Raw genomic sequence first — 17,986 nt, 5'->3', positions numbered from 1 at the left:
TTCTTTTTTCATTGGACTTAGAATCTGGGACCTGATCTGTCAGGATTAGTTCAAAACCCAGACCTCAGTGACTTCAAATGTCTTCTCTATTATGACAAATGGGATTTTAAAATTATAAAGAGGCTTGGAAAATCAGACATGGCAATGCAAGTGCCAATATGCCATTTGCATGTCATACTGAACTATGATTTACATAATTCATAAAATGGACAACTCGCTAGAAACAAAAAAGCTACTGATCTATGTCACAGACCTAGAAATGTTGGTCTGACGGCTCGGAATACACACAAACACTAATATCAACAATTATACAAGCTCACCATTTTGTAATACTTAATGCCTTTTAATTTGTATTGGAGAAAAATATTGCAGGATAAGTCATATTAACATAACTTATAACCAATTCCTCTGATTGCAACAGAATTTAGTAGTGAGATTTATTGGCTAAAACACATAAAACAAAATTTTAGTGGTAACTGTCCTTTGCTTATCTAGAAATGATAACCTCAAATGATCTTTGTGACCATCAGTCTGAACATTTGCCTCACCTTGCCGACTCTGTTAGAAAAATGTAATATCTCAGGGTGGAATTATTAGAGGTACTCTTAGAAGCCATGTTTGTCCAAGTAACGTGGCCACTTTTAATCCAGCATTGAGCTTCTCTGGATAACCTACTTGGTGAAAAAAAATCCTACTTGGTGAAAAAAATGACATTGATGACCCTAGGAAAAATCATTGACCTTGTTCAACCTTCCACAACCCTGCAAGCTCTAACTATAAAATCCATGTCCAAGAGCTCAGGACTGCCAAGATTAGGGTTAGACTGTAGTGAAAAAGCTACCCCTGCCCAAATAAAAATGTACCTGTGAAAAATTCTTGCTTGGGATTTATCCCAGGAACCTCTTCTTTACTGCCACACTCCTGGAAATTGTTAGAGTTTGTCAGCCAGGCTAGAGCAGAAAGCTGTGGACATGAACCTGGAAAACAACCCTATGAAGGGACTAGTTTAATGGAATCCCATTCTTTGGCAAGAATGAGACTCATCTATTTAAAGGGAAAATGTCCTGACATGATTTATTTAAAGTAGGAAAGAAAAATAGGATACTGTAATCAGGGATTATATATCTCTTTTGCAGACTTTAACTTAAAAGTTCACCCATCTAAGTTTGGTTGGTTGGTTGGTTGTTTTCCCAGAAAAAAAAATTGGCAGTAGATATCAAGAGCCTTAAAAATGTTCATATCTATGTATGTAAATGTATATAAAATGCACACAGCAATTGGATACTGTTATCACTAGTGACAGGACCAGGAAGTGAAACAGGGGTTGTCAGCAGGGACTTCAGTCATGTCTACATTGTATTTATGAATTAACTAATGTAATTAATTTTAATGAGAGAAAAATATCCTTCCCAAAAAAATGATAAAAAAAATTTGTTGCAGAAAAAATTAAGAAAAAAGAATGTCCTAAAATAGAGAGTGGGTTAGCAAATTTATGGAGAACTATTTCAAGAGTATATTATATGATAACAAAATGGGGTAGTAAAGAGCTCCTAATTTTACTAGATAGTGTTGATACTTGTACTGTTCACTTAAAAAAGTCCAGGATTCTGAACTTTATCTCATATCATTGAATTTTAATGGGTAAAAAAGACACAAATACCCTCCTCCAAAATGTTATTGATAGTTATTACTGGTAAATTGAATTGTTTTCTTTGTTATCTTTGTGTTTTCCAAAGTCTCTATAACTTCACTTCTAAAATTTAGTTTCAACATGCTTTTTTTAAATTTGTCTTTGGTTTTGTGTTGCAGGCGTGCCTGTGTGATTCGAGGCCAAGTGGTGGCAGTAGATGGAACTCCTCTAGTGGGTGTCAATGTCAGTTTCTTGCACCACAGTGATTATGGGTTTACCATCAGTCGACAAGATGGAAGGTATGTCACTGTTGCTTCAGATCATTAAGGGGGCCAAATACTGACTTTTAGCCATGGACAAAATCAGGGCTTGGATGACAGAGTGATAGTAAACCTATCTTCCATCCAGCTGTAAATGGAAAAGATATTGATGATATATATTTCCCCTATTCATCATCTGAATCAAGCCAAATTTCTCTTCTACCCTTTCAATATTACTATCATGTCTTCTTGAAACCCTGACCATGTGGGAAGTTTTCTATCCTTCATCTAATTCCATTTATAAATCCAACTTCAAAGTTCAGTAAGATGATTCTGGCAATAAATAGGGAAACACAGAACACGTAGGCTATTCTTCCACAGCAGCCCCAAGATATTTCAGAAATGAATGTATACAAAAGATTTCTTCCAAGAAAACCTCTTAAAATTTTTCATTTTATATGTCCTTTCTAGGCTGCCTATCTGGCTAGTGACTACAAATGATTGACAGACATGGCCAGCCTATATAACTATAGGGCTTTAACCTTAAGCACCAACTACCAGGTTGCTCTCTAAGGGATTGTCAAGGTTCTCTGGAACCTGAGAAGCAACATGTCTAAGTAAAACCTTTTCATCCTGGAAAAGCATTTGCTCTCTCCCTCGCTCCCTCTCCCTCCCTCTCCCTCCCTCTCCCTCCCTCTCCCTCTCTCTCCCTCTCTCTCCCTCTCTCTCCCTCTCTCTCCCTCTCTCCCTCTCTCTCTTTCTATCTCTCTCTCTCTCTCTCTCTCTCTCTCTCACACACACACACACAGAGGACATTTTTATTGCTGTCATTTAGATAGACATTTGTTCAGAATATTTGAGTCAATAGGCCCACATGTCCAGCTTAAAGGTACCTATTTATGACTCTCAGAAACACTGTAATAATGGCCTTGAGGCGCTCTAGTCTCCAGGTGGCTATCCTTAAAATATCCTACTTATAACAAGCTACTTCAATGCTTACAAAGAGACCTGTTGACTTGGAGATTTAGCACAGTGTGAGAGACCATCTGATTTCAAGAACCTACAATCAAACTTTATTAGTCCTAACCACTTGAGAAATGTTAATTGTTTGACTTGGGCTGTGCTGAAATTATTTTTTCAACTGCCTGTCAAGAAAGTGCTTATAAAAATTAGTTTAAAAAGATAAGGAAGAATTTTAACCTACTTAAGAAAACAGACTGTTTTTAAGGACTTCAGTAAACTATATGAATTACCTACATGTTATATTGCTAATTACTAGCTAGCCATCTATTCATTATTATAACACAGAATTTCTTTTATAGCAGAATATATGCAGACTACATGGTGATATATATTTCCTTTCAAATATTCTATTATTGGACTTTTCTCCCAATAAAACTGAATGATAGAATTTAGGTAGTTCAGTCACTAGTAACTGGCACACAAAACTAGCCTCACCCTTGCCAGTATCTTCAACCACGTGCTATAAATTGAGAAATGTGAGAAATGGATTGTTTATTTTTTGTTAAAGATTTATGTTCTTTTTTGGGAGGCAGGGAGAGAGAGGGAGAAAGGGAAAGAGAGAGGGCGGGAGGGAGAAAGAGAGAGAGATCTTTCATTTGATGATTCACTCCCCCAGATGGCTAGGGAGGACCCATCTGAAGCCAGGAACTTGGAACTCTATCCAGGTATCCAACATGGGAGTCAGGGACCAAAGTACTTGGGCCATCTTCTGCTACCTTCCCAGGTACATTAGTAGCAAGGAGCTCAATCATAATTGGAGCAGGGACTCGAACTGGTGCTCATAGGGGATGCTGGCATCATAGGTAACAGCTTAACCTGCTACACCACAACGCCAGCTCCAGAGAAATGGGCTATTTCCTTAAATAAAGATGCCTTCTGAGACATTTGACTTCTCATGGAGACCTGCTGGGCCCTCTGTTTCTTTTGTTTTTGTTTTAGTTTGCATGCAAAGGATTAAGTGAATTATCTGTTATTCACAAAAAGAATCTAATAGAGTCATTATGCCTAAAATATCTAAAAATTTCTGCCTCCAGTTTACAGAGAACATTTGTTGTCATTTTCACATTTTTGGTTTTAAGTAGAATACCAAGACCTTCTTCTCCCGAGCCGTCTGTGAGAACTAGGTTTATATAGGTGACAGATAATAGCCAGAGTCCCCTCTGGCAATAAGTCTCCCTCAGGCTCCAAAGACTTTGTAAGTATTCAAAATATGTACCCCAAATGCCAACCAGACTGTCCCCCTGTTATTTCTTGGACATAAAGTGACAATGTGATGAGAGTTGACATTTATATGTTTCAGCTTGTTGCTACCTCAGATTGAGTAAGTATATTTCAAAAGTAGAAAATCATAAGGAAAACATGCCTGAGAGTAAAGGAGTATGAAAAGGCTGAGGTTAGTATTTAGCTAGCTTAGTAGACAGAATGTGGTATGCAAGATGTTAAGAGGGTCCTCTGTCTCCAAATGTCAACTCTCCAGTCTACAGCAGTGTTTGTAATGCTCATCAATGGTATCACTGCTTTGGATTAACCTATTAATGCTCTCAAAGTCTATATTAAAGGCAAATATGTTATGTGGGTTGTACAACTATTTAACTCCATTGTCAACCACTTAAAAAAGTTCATTGACAACTTTATCTTGAGAACAAAGGCCCAGAATGTGGGACAAAAGTCTTGTGTATAAAGTAGAAGGCTGTGATGGACTGCTGAGTCCTTTTTAAGTCTAGCGGGAGGAGGCATTTGCCTAGTGGTTAAGACCCTCGAGTCCCACTGGAGTGTCTGAGTTCAGTTCCCAGCTCTGGCTCCGAACTCCAGTTTCCTGCCAGTGCAGACTCTGAGACACAGAAGTGATGGCCCACATAATTAATTCTGTTCCTCCCACCTGCAGGGAGAACTGTATTATATTCCTGACTCCTGATTTTGACCCCAGCCCAGCCCTGGCCATTGCAGACATTTGGAGAGTGACTAGCAGATGGAAGATCACCCCACCCTCATCTAACTGTCTCTGTCTCTGTCTCTGTCTCTGTGTCTTTATATCTCTCTCTCCCTCTCAAATAGTTTTTTATAAAGTCTGAAGTTTGATTTTCAGATAGAAAAGGGCCAGCATAACAGAAAATAAAATAAACAATTCTGAAGGAGAAACAAATACTTATGAATGTCTACTCTGTCAAACACTTTTTATTAATGTCATCCTAATTTTATCATCACGAAGACTCTATGCTATTGGTAATCATTATTATCATTATCCTCATTTGGTAGATGACAAACATTATCTAGATTAATACAGTTCTTCTAGGTAGAGCTCAATATTTTAGCCCAAGTAGCCTGGCTCTTATTATCTATGATTTAACACCTTTAACTTAGATATAAGAGGGAATTTCAGAAAGTTCGTGGAAAATGGAAATAAAGATAAGTTTATTTTAGTGCAGCAGATTTTCAAAATCTATACATAGTTTTTTCATAATATACATTTCCATGAATGTTCTGAGGGTCCCTCATATAACTGATACTTAGTAAGTGTTGAAAGAAAACTACTTAAAATAGTTTGGCTAATAAGCACAATAGGTGAAATGATAATGACTTTCTTAAATGAGCAGTGTTAAGAGTCTCAATAGCTTTGTTCTAAAGGCTAGAAGATGAAGAGAGGCTCTGTCTGAGTCCCCTCAAAGCAAAAGTTGGTTCATTTATAAAGAAAGGAAGTCAGAGATAAGCATTTTGCATTGATGATATTGGCCTCATTTTATCAATGAGACAACTGCAGCTTATGGAGTTCAAATAACTAGCTCAGAAACACAAAGTTAGCATGGTAGAGCTGAGATTAGAACACACATATGCGTGAAGCCAAACCAATATTCTTTCCACAAAACAAGATGCCTGCTCAATCTTGCTAGCAGTATGAAAAAATTCCTAGCTACATATGTTTTTGTTTGGATAGGTTTTTTTCATTTTTGTGTTTGTGTTTGCTTTATTGTTTTTAAATAGATAAGCACTTCACTTTTAAGGAGTCAAGAGTCAAGGTTTGTGTGAAGCAAATAAACTTGCCCAAGGGCATAGAGTTAAATCAACATAGAAAGTGAACTAGAGGGAAGGTTTCTTGACAAGTAATGTTGGATTTTCACAACTACTCTTGCCTTAAACTGCTCCGATATTATCATGAATTCAGCCTCTCTGTCTTAAACCATAAGCTGTTTGCGGGTTTTTTTTAGTGCAAACCTAGATTATTTTCTATAGTTAATGCAGTTCTTGAAATCCTCTTTTTGGAAACTGCCTTAATGTTATAGCTACCTCACTGAAAAGCAGCCATAAAAAATACTGTATTATCCATCTTTTGCTACTATCCATTTTTCTTTATTTGGAAGATCTCTGCAGCAAGACACAATTGGAATTATTAAACTAAATATCATAAATATCATATAAAGGGTGTGATGAGATGTCCATAATTAAGTCTGATTCCCTATCAGGGCTTCTTATCATTGAAAACATGTTTTACTGAAATATCTTTTTCAATGTACAAAATTGCTTACATCTCTCTCCTGTGGATTTAAGTTGCTTTGAATATTAAGATCATCATATTGCCCTTCATCCATTTTTAAGATCTAATGATAATAATTTATCATTATCTTATATCTAAATAGTATTTCATGCTTTTCAAATGCTCTCAAGTACATCATCTCAAAGAATGTCATTATAGTTAAAAGAGAAATAAGGTAGAATCACCTAGTGCAGAATGAACTGAAATCTGAGTCTGTTCCGCTCCAATGCAACAGTCTTGGTAAAGGCCACATGTGGGAGTGGACAGAGTTGGCTTATGTGAGATAGCCTTGCTGTGGTCAGAGATATAGGAGGAATTGTAGGTAGAGTTGGGCAGGGCCCATTACAGGCTGTCCAAAAAACAAAGCAAGAAACATTCTGGAATGAACTCTAAATTTATAAATCTAGCATTCAAATCTAACAGGGAGCCCATAATGGTAGTCAATGTGGAGGGTTTCAGCATGACATGGTTCAACCAAATTCCATGGAACAAATTTCCTCTGCTGGTATCCTTCTCCAAATGCCATCTCAAAGACACCATCTTGCTTCTAATACTATGTTTGTGACCTTGAGCAAGATATTTAACCTTTTGTCCCCTTACTTTTCTTATGTTACACTATAGGAATTTTTTTGAGGATGAATAATGCATTATATACAAGATGGTGCTGAATGTTAAATGCTCATCTTTAACACAAGAGGAAATAGCAATGTCAGACTGGGTTGTCCAGCAACCCATGCAGTGATTTTAAGAGTGTTAAAATTGGTTTACAAATTTCTGGTGGATATCAACTAGTAGTATGGAATTTCTTTTTGGTAGTGTACCAGATAGTGAAAAGAAGTTATCTATGGAATGAATATTTAGCTAGAGGGAATTTACAAAATAGAGAATACAAATGTGTATAGCTGAGTCCTGAAAGAAAAAAAAAAGGACACTGAAATTAATCCAATTTTTTAACTTTAATTTTACTTTGGTTGTTCATTTGGTTGAAACTCATTTTTTTTCCATTTCAGCTTTGACCTTGTAGCTATCGGCGGTATCTCTGTCATCTTAATCTTTGACCGGTCACCCTTCCTACCTGAGAGGAGGACACTCTGGTTGCCTTGGAATCAGTTTGTTGTGGTGGAGAAAGTAACCATGCAGAGAGTTGTATCAGACCCACCATCTTGTGATATCTCCAACTTTATCAGCCCAAACCCTATTGTGCTTCCTTCACCACTCACATCATTTGGAGGATCCTGTCCAGAGAGGGGAACTATTGTTCCTGAGCTGCAGGTGAGTATATTGGCCTTAAAACAACAACAAAAAAAATGATAGTACCACAGGGTCGTCAACAGTTTATAGTGGCTACGTTTCTTTTCCTGTTATTCCTACCAGCTCTATAATATACTGCCTTTTATCTGTGGAGAGAGGCCTTCAAATGCAGTCTCTCTGGACCTGTCCAGGGAGAGTGGCATTGGGCATTCTGTTGCCAGGGCATTAAGGCATTCTTTGTGTGGCCATGGAATAGCAAGATGAACTAGCTGTCATGAAAACTAAACCCCAAACCTTGACTTAATAGACACCACACTGTACAAATCTACCTGGCTTAATGGTGGTAACAGTATAACCAATAAGCTTGGACTATTTGTGGTTCTGAAATTAAAGCTCCTTAAGAAATCTAGTTTTCTCCCTTTGTCTAGCTTACATTTATTGTTACTGTTCTTAAAAGTCATGACTACTCTTCTTGTTTAGCTGTGTTTAGTAAAGTGATTTTTAAGCCTGTGGGTTTTTTTTTTTTTTAAATAAACCTTTACTTCTGAGTATTCAAGCTTTTATAGGTAGGAGAAGACATTTGTGAACGTTTATATTTTAGTATCCCAGAGAATTCTTCTTTAGTGAGCATTCAATATTGTCATTTCAGTATTAAGTCATTCAGACAGCCACACTGAAATTCTCTTACCACATTATAGAAACATTTTTTTAAAAAAATATATGGAAACATTTTAATCATGGCTAAATGTGGAAGCCACCAAAATGGACTCATTTCTAAAGATTCAGAAATAAAGAAGTATTCTCAAAGAAAGGTAAATGGATACTCCAAGATCAAATTGATTTTTCCTCTATCTCAACATCCCTACCAGCTATTAGCAGTGTCTAGACGATACCACTTAGGAGAAGCTCCCACAAAACACTCAAAGTGCTCTACAGGAAAGGCATCCAATGAGGTGCCCCTCTTGTTCTTCCCACTGCTATTCCTTATAAAGGAGGAAAAACAGCACAGCATTTAATAAGTACTTTGAATTGGTACACCGCTCCTCCATAGATACCATGAGGAAGTACAGGTCTTCTTTCAGTACCAACATTTTCAACCTTATTTTAGATTGCATGTTTCCTTAGGAAAATGAAATACTAAGGTGGTAAGTGTCATGCTATCATTCACTACTGTACTTCTTCCACCATCTGAGAAGATAGCCAATAGACAACTGTGCTATCAAAGGAAAATAAAGAGAAAAAAACGGGCATGGAATACACAAGAGGGATTTGGTCCTCAGATGTAGGAGAATGACCAAAAGTCCTGGACAGTATGACATTCTATGTATTTAACAATCACTTTTGTTGATCAGTTTCTGCCCAGGTTTGGGAAAGTAAGAAGAAACAAAGTTCTGAAATAAAAAATGAATGAGAGCCCAAATCTATTCACAGTATTCATGTCAACTTAAATATGTTAAATAGGATAGGGTTTTTCTTCAGATGTGTCTTGAAGGATGAAAGCCATGGAAAACAAGATTCAGTTTTAGTTACCACTTTTGGTTATTTGATGATTTCTTTGGAAACAAGCAAAAAAGTAATAGCAATTAATTAAATAAGCCAAGTGATATTTTCACTCTAAGATCAACATTTAGTATAAAATTTACACAGGAATTAATGGGAGTTATTTGCTTTTCAGTCACAGGTGCCAACCTGGAGAAACCTGTTCCCAACCTTTGGTATACCCAGGCACAGAGAAATATATAAGAAAAACCTGATTAAAAATTTGGCCTCGAGGTCATTCCAAAGCTCCAAAGAAAATGAATTTGATGGCATCAGTAAAGATTAATTCTAGGGAAACCATAATCTTTGTCATAAAATATCACTTGCTGGGCCTGCTTCTGGAGCCCTTCTTCTCAGGAAGCCTAACCTGAATAAGAATTAGAGCAATGGCTTTGTGATATATGACTTAGCACCAAACAAGATTTTGTGTATGTATATATAAGAAAAAGACCCCTGAACAGCATCCCTAGCCCTGAATTGCTTGACATTCAGCAGTGTGATCTTGCCAACTCCTACTAAGCAATTTGCAGGGCTCTATGGAAAAACTGAAACTGTTCTTTATGCAATCTTTCCTGGCAAGGGAAAAATGAGAACAAGCCTTAGAGTTGACTGAATGTCTTGTCCAAGTGCAAGCCTGGTGCAAAACTTGAAATGTATAGTCACACAATCTCACAAAGATTCAGGAACAAATGCCGTGACATCCATAAATCCCTTTAGGTTTTCTCCATTGGTGTGTTTCTAAGACAATGCAATATCATCATCTACCAGTGACCATTGAAAAGAGCCAATGTGGCTTTTTTTAATTTCTTTCAGGTTGTACAAGAGGAAATCCCCATTCCTTCCAGCTTTGTAAAGCTAAGTTACCTGAGCAGCCGCACCCCTGGGTATAAAACCCTGCTTCGGATTCTTCTGACACATTCAACGATTCCTGTAGGGATGATAAAAGTGCACCTCACAGTAGCTGTGGAAGGTCGACTCACACAGAAGTGGTTTCCTGCTGCAATTAATCTTGTCTACACATTTGCCTGGAACAAGACCGACATCTATGGACAGAAGGTTTGGGGCTTGGCAGAGGCTTTAGGTATGTTGAACTAATTCCATAAAAATAACAATATTATGCTCACAAAACAGAAAATACTAGGTGCATATTATTTTGAGTTTGCACTAACTATTGATTTTTTTTCTAAAAGATCTAAGGTAATTTTTCATTTAAACACTCCCTTTGGACATGTTTAGAGTTCCCTTTTCATATGTTTCTGCTTCAGGATGATTTTAGCTCTCCTTCCATGATGGCTGTAGACCAGTGGAATCACGTGGGGTCTGACTTTGTCTCCAGAGCTGAATGTTGCCTTCTAACTGTGACCTTTGGCGTGGCATTCTTTAGGCCATGTTGTTGGGTTTGACATTTAGACTGTCATTTCCACTTAGAAACTAAAAAAATATAACTTCAATTATTATCTTTTATATCTAAGATGGTTAGACTCCATTAACTTGTTACTTTCGTAGGTTAAATAAAAAAATCATCCTGCCTTCCTATTCCTGAATTTTCTGAATCTCAAAACTTTAAAGCCTAAAATCTTACAGATAACAGGGACCTTATGAGATGCTTTAGGCATGTGGTTTTCAGATATTTTATTTTCTTGAACAAATGGCATTTTTAAAAAAGAACAAGTCTGGAAGTTTCCTAGTTTGTTTGTTTGTTTGTTTGTTTTGGCCAAGTAAGAATATTTGTTTGTTTGTTTGTTTATCTGAAATGTAGAGAAAGAAAGAAATAGATAGCTAGATAGCTCCCATCTCCTGGTTGACTCCCCCAGATGCCTGCAGCAGCTAGGAGGAGGGGCCAAAACTAGGAGTCAGCACTCAATCCAGGTCTCCCGCTTGGGTGATAAGAACCCTGTCACTTGAGCCATCATCATTGCCTCCCAAGGTCTGCATTAGCAGGAAGCTGCAGCCGGGAGCTGCAACTGGGAATCAAAACCAGGTACTCTGATATGGGTCCCAGGCATCCTAACCAGTGTCTTAATCACTAGGCTAAACACCTGCTTCCATAAAACTATTTTAAAAAGAAAAACGAACTTGACCACAATTTATTGTTTCCTACCACTGCCATATTTTCATGAAGGAAGGATGCCTTAACACCAAAAAACAGAAGCAGAACTGTCCTAACAAATCACAGTAAGCAGTGTTACCCTACCCCACAGAGACAGAAAGATGATCAGACTGCAGAAGTCAGTGAAAATTTCATCAAGGTCTGTGGGCCTGCAGATGGGAGCCATTGATCCTTGTGCCTTCGAGCAGTGTCTCATGGAACCCACCCTCAGACAGATGATAAATCTATTGTAAAGCTCTCCAGAGGAGACAATTTCGTGTCCTGCCTTAGAAGTGTCTTTCATGGTACAACTCCTATATAACTGACCTATATGAGGGAATTTTAAGCTTGTGGCAAAATGGAATGAAAAGACAACTTTATTTGGATGAAAAAAATTGAGGGGCTGGTGCTATGGCATGGTAGGCTAAGCTTCTGCCTGCAGAGCCAGAATCTCATATGGGCACCGGTTCAAGTCCCGGATGCTCCACTTTCGATCCAGCTCTCTGCTATGCCCTGGGAAAGCAGTAGATGACATCCAAGTCCTTGGGCCCCTTCACTCAAGTGGGAGACCCGGAAGAAGCCCCTGGCTCCTGACTTCAGATCAGCCCAGCTCTGGTTGTTGTGGCCATTTGGGGAGTGAAACAGTGGATGGAAAACTGTTCTCTCTGTCTGTCCTCTGTCTGTAACTCTATCTCTCAAATAAACAAATAAATAAATTTAAAATCTATACATAGCTCTTTCATAATCTGCATTTCCATGCATTTTGTGAAAACCTCCTTTATTTCCTAGACAACAGTGTTTTTAGTTCCTCTCTTTTTTTGCCAGAGGGTGAAAATAAAAATTAAAAAAAAAAAAACTTGTAACCCTTCTTTGCCCAAGTGACCTGCATATATATTTACATGATTAACTTATCTCTGTTAGACTTCCTTATAATGCGGGAACAATAAACAATAAAGAGCAACAGAGCCTCACAGGCTTGTGCAGGACAAATTGTCGTTCTAGAAGGCCGGCATGTGCTCTGTCAACTCAGCAGAAGTCCTGGTTGTCCTCTTTTTTTTTTTTTTTTTTTTTTTTTGACAGGCAGAGTGGACAGTGAGAGAGAGAGAGACAGAGAGAAAGGTCTTCCTTTTGCTGTTGGTTCACCCTCCAATGGCCACCGTGGCTGGCGCGCTGCGGCTGGAGCACCGTGCTGATCCGATGACAGGAGCCAGGTGCTTCTCCTGGTCTCCCATGGGGTGCAGGGCCCAAGCACTTGGGCCATCCTCCACTGCACTCCCTGGCCACAGCAGAGAGCTGGCCTGGAAGAGGGGCAACCGGGACAGAATCCGGCGCCCCGACCAGGACTAGAACCCGGTGTGCCGGCGCTGCAAGGCGGAGGATTAGCCTAGTGAGCCGCGGTGCCGACCCTGGTTGTCCTCTTTGCAGCAAGAGTCCACTACTGGTCACAGTGCTGATGTGATCATCTTTATGATTGGGTTCATCTCTTCCTCTGCCATACAAACTGCTGACATTTTCTCTCAGCTCTTTACCGACTTAAGCCTGCTAGATTACTCTGTATATCACATTCCTATTCCTGTTGGAAAGAGAGTGTCCAGTGAGCATAGTGATGAAGAGAACATAACTCTGGAGCCAGACACCCTCCCTAGATTCAAATCATCCCTTCTCCACATGCTAGCTCTGTGACATTGGGTAATTTACTTCATCTGCAAGTACCACAGTTTCTCTGTCTATAAAATGGATTCCATAAAGATTATGTTACACGTAAGGTTGTAATGACATGACAATTACAGGAGGCAAGTAATATAAAGTGTTTGGCACATAGTAAGCATTCAACAAATATGGGTTGCTGGTATTTTTATTTTCAACTGGGCTGTGCCAGAGTATCAGGATCACATGATAGAAAGCCTGGAGCCTGTAAAGGTGGTTGTTGCCTCAGCTTCTCTATGAAGAGGGCTGTGGGTCTAACAGGCAGGCGATCCATGCTACTCATTCTCCATTTAAAATATTTATTTTTATGTATTCAAAAGGCAAAGAGGCACAAAGACAGAGATCTCCCATCTCTGTCATATGCTAACTTTATGTTTAACTTACTGAGGAACAACCAAACTGTTTCCCATGGCATTTGTACCATTTTATCAACCTTAGTCTATACATGGCATGAGATATATTTTATCTCTGCCTTTTAAATGTCTCCATTGCTAAAGATTTTTAAAACATTCCTCCTTGTTTGAGTTAAACACCATCAGTGACTTAGTTTCAAATATGCCAATGGGTAATTGAGTAAACAAGTAAACTACAAATATTAGAAGAAACTTCCTAGTATGGACCCCAGTGACAAAACCTCCATTCCTATTGTTTTCTTATGGGTATAGGTTTATTTCCTATTTCTTTTTTTTTAATTTTATTTAATGAATATAAATTTCCAAAGTACAGAATATGGATTACAATGGCTTCCCCCCATAACGTCCCTCCCACCCGCAACCCTCCCCTTATCCACTCCCTCTCCCCTTCCATTCACATCAAGATTCATTTTCTATTCTCTTTATATACAGAAGATCAGTTTAGCATACATTAAGTAAAGATTTCAACAGTTTGCTCCCACACAGAAACATAAAGTGAAAAATACTGTTTGAGTACTAGTTATAGCATTAAATCTCAATGTACAGCACACTAAGGACAGAGATCCTACGTGAGGAGTAAGTGCACAGTGACTCCTGTTGTTGACTTAACAAATTGACACTCTTGTTTATGGCATCAGTAATCACCCTAGGCTCTTGTCATGAGCTGCCAAGGCTATGGAAGCCCCCTGAGTTCACTGACTCTGATCATATTTAGACAAGGCCATGGTCAAAGTGGAAGTTCTCTCCTCCCTTCAGAGAAAGGTACCTCCTTCTTTGATGACCCATTCTTTCCACTGGGATCTCACTCGCAGAGATCTTTCATTTAGGTTTTTTTTTCCCCCAGAGTGTCTTGGCTTTCCATGCCTGAAATACTCTCATGGGCATTTAGAGAGTATTTCAGGCATGGAATGCCCGTGAGAGTATTTCCTATTTCTATAATTTTGTTCTTGGTTAAAACTCAGACATTCTCCCTATAAAATGACTTTAAGAAAAATGCTAGAATATATGCTGCTTATTCCATCTTAATCCTAATAACAATGATAAAAGCAGCAGGAGACAATGGACCCAAAGTGGGAGAGAGAAAAAGATGTTGCTCTCTGCACTTGAGGGCCACATTTCTTAGAATGGAGAAAGAAAACTGGCAAGGATCCCAAGGAAAACAGCCCAAAAATTGCTTGTGTAGTATCTAGGGTGGAGTATGGATTATTTACCTTGTAGAAGATGTCCCTGATAACTTAATAATCATGGTTTTCTGGGGGTTGAAGGGATTTTATTTATTACCTAGTCTTCATCTCAATCTAAGAGAATTTTCTGACAAAGCAAAGTGTTTTAACAGGTGGTAGAATGAAGTTAGGAAATCCACTAAGACGATAGATTCTAAATCCCTTAAGAACACAGTAGACAAGAAATAGTTCAAGTGATGAATGGATGAAGACAAAGGAATCATATACATGATCACTGAGCTGATACCTTAATATCAATGATTGAATCTAAAAAACAATTAATTAAACATTTATTTGTACTCTTGGCTATACTTCATATCACATAACTGTTAAGTGAAGGAACAGAATAAATTTTGCACCAGATATTAATAATACTGCTAAACGTGATATTTTTCAAATTGTTTTGGATTCAGAAATCCTAGTATAGATAGTTGGTAGGCAGGATAATAGCCACCCCACAAAATGCCCATCCTTGGAACTTTTGATTATGTTATATGGCTTGCCAAAAATTAATTAAGGCAACAGATAAAATCAAGTTGTTAGCCAGCTTCTGGTTTGAGATTGGAAATTATCCTAGGTTTTCTGGGTGGGCCTAATGTCATCACAAGGATCCTTTAAAGTGGAAGAAGGAGGCAGAGGGGGACATCAGAATTATAGAAAGATATAACTATGGAAGAAAGGCATAGGGAGATGCAGCATTGCTACCTTTGAAGATGGGGGAAAAGAACTATGAATCAAGGAATATGAGTGACTGCTAGAAACTGGAAAAAGCAAAGAAATATATTTTCCCTTGGAATCTCTAGAAGGAACTCAACCCTGCTGACACCTTGATTTTTGCTCAGAGGAACACATTTGAGATTTCTGATCTTAACTCTAAAAGGATCCATTTGTCTTGTGTTTGTGGCACTTTGTTACATCAGCAATAGGAAACTTATACAAGCCTTGACTGACATCCATGCAGTCCTACTTATAGCAAGGATTTGGGTTAAAAGAAAGTTGTCTCTCCGTTCTTCCTTCTTATGCCAGTTAAATATTAATCCCTGACCCATCCTTTTCTGGGTTGCAGAGAAACAGGGGTTCAGATTCCAACAAGCTGAATTTGATGGGATGGTGAATAAATATCTAAATTGAAATGTAGGACTTGGTTTCAAATGTAGGGCTCTTATTTCCTACATGGTTCACCTGTGGGGAAGTGGTGTGCTCACTAAGGGCTAGAATCTCACAAAAGAAAAATAGAATGTTGAAGAAACAGCTAAAATGAGAAAAGGAATGCCTGGGAACCTAGAGTATCTTACCATTTTTTTTTTTTTTTGTAATGAAACGACTTTGCCGCTGGAGGGATAATGCCAAAGTAAATAAATTACATACAGTGCATCTGTGAAGTCCTTCCTTGGAGAAGTATCAATGGCAATTGATGATATTGATTAATCCAAGTACAATATTGATCAAGTAGAAGAGTAAAATCACCCCCTGGATTCCAGTACAAAAGCCACAATCACTAGTTCATCCAGCTTAAAGATTTATTGTTTGATACACAGACAAGGCTCCCACACAGACAAGGCTCCCTTGCTAAAAACTCGGTGTGAACATTTGAAATCATTTGGTCTTAATGCTTTATTCTCTAGTTCTAAATAAGATGCAATGTCTGGAAATCATTGTATTTTATTTAGTTTCTTTCCCAACTCTTCTCCTTGCAAAACAATGTAAAAAAAATCATTATTGTTAAGTCCGCAATGGTGTTAAAATTCTAGAGACGGCTTATTTAATTTGACAAACTGACTTGTTCGGGGGCTCTGATCTGCATCCATTATGTGAATTTTGTCAAAATAATTCCCTATGTCCGCCTGTGTCTGCATACATTATCAGTATGTAATAATGTATTCTGCATGGTCTTCATTTGAATTAAATTAAATTGCAGCAGTTTGGAGTCCTGGAAGTTCAGGAAATCAGCCACGCGCCTTTAGTAGCACTGCTATAAACAATTCCATCTATTTTTCTTCAAGCTTATTGGCAACAACAATTGCATAATTATTTAGTACAGTAGTTTGGCAAGAAAGAATGATGTTTCTGGGAGAACTCGACTTCCTAAAAGTTCACAACACGTAGGAGTCTGGCTAAATTGTGTTAGAAACAGGGGGGCATTAATAGTAATAGGTGCTAAGCTACAGTTGCTTTGTGCACACAAAACGTTCCTGAGAATGATGCTTTAGTATTCATAAATCTCCTCTCAGTAAAACCTAAACAGGCTGGGCAGTCACAAAAATAGCATCTGCTGAGCATTTTCATAATAAATCGGTAGTGCTTTACAGTTTGCAAAGTACTTTCACGCATATTATCGCATTTTAATTCTTACAACACCTGCTTGGAGACCATGAAGGAATTAATACAACCTATGTTTACAGAGGGGAAACTGAGGTTCAGAAAGAGCAAGTGATTTGCCTAAAACCCTGTACAAACCAGGGATTTCAGTTTGGGTCTCCCAGTCACGAGTTCTGTATGCCTCGCATTGCTGCCTCTCCACTAAGATGACCAACCCACCTTACTGAGTGCCCAACTCAGCGTCCCAGTGGCTTTCTGTCAGAGGAGCTAGCAGAGATGATCATCTTTCATCACTTCTCTCCACTCATGAATTCATAATCGTTAACTGAGAGCAGAGCTTTTTTATCCATTCAACTTTATAGGCACAGTACCAAGGATGTGGGTTTTTCAAAGACCTAAAAAATGTTTGTGATCTGAGAAACCTATTTACTGGCACCAAAATATGAAAAGAAAATCAGAAAGTCAGTGCTAATGAATGTTTAAATAAGTATCTGCAGCATGGAGCATCTCAGTGTGTCAATTGCAACTCAGATTTCACACATGTGGAATATGTTTTATGTGAGAATATAGATTGTGTCCATTTTTCAATACCTGATAAGATGTGATAGGCCCTCCAAAAGTGAAAGTGCTGTGTCCATTAATGTTTTTAAATGACCCTAACTAATACTGTGGTAAACAAGTAGTCTGTGCTCATTTCTTTTTTTTTAAGATTTATTTATTTATTTGAAAGTCAGAGTTACACGGAGAGAGGAGAGGCAGAGAGAGAGAGAGAGAGAGAGGAGGAGGGAGAGAGAGAGAGAGAGGTCTTCCATCCGTTGGTTCACTCCCCAATTGGCCGCAATGGCCACAGCTGTGCCAGTCCAAAGCCAGGAGCCAGGAGCTTCTTCTGGGTCTCCCACGTGGGTGCAGGGGCCCAAGGATTTGGGCCATCTTCTACTGTTTTCTCAGGCCACAGCAGAGAGCTGGATTGGAAGTGGAGCAGCCGGGTCTCGAACTGGCACCC

The 17,986-nt window shown here is 38.5% G+C and overlaps 1 protein-coding gene across 6 annotated transcripts in view; it reads left to right on the top strand.

The window, feature by feature from the left end:
* Nucleotides 1–17,986, top strand: part of TENM1 (teneurin transmembrane protein 1) — an 870,866-nt gene that overhangs the window by 711,728 nt on the left and 141,152 nt on the right. For all 6 annotated transcript variants that reach the window (XM_051827790.3, XM_051827788.3, XM_051827787.3 and 3 more), the window contains 3 exons: nucleotides 1,810–1,929; nucleotides 7,453–7,714; nucleotides 10,046–10,313. In XM_051827790.3, the coding sequence (XP_051683750.1) occupies nucleotides 1,810–1,929; nucleotides 7,453–7,714; nucleotides 10,046–10,313 (650 nt within the window). The remainder of the gene's footprint in view (nucleotides 1–1,809; nucleotides 1,930–7,452; nucleotides 7,715–10,045; nucleotides 10,314–17,986) is intronic.

Source organism: Oryctolagus cuniculus, chromosome X (genome assembly GCF_051225735.1).
Source record: "Oryctolagus cuniculus isolate XC-2025 breed Fujian yellow rabbit chromosome X, ASM5122573v1, whole genome shotgun sequence".
Classification (NCBI taxonomy): domain Eukaryota; kingdom Metazoa; phylum Chordata; class Mammalia; order Lagomorpha; family Leporidae; genus Oryctolagus; species Oryctolagus cuniculus.
Note: the sequence above shows the minus strand (reverse complement) of the source record. Positions and strands in the feature narration are given on the sequence as shown.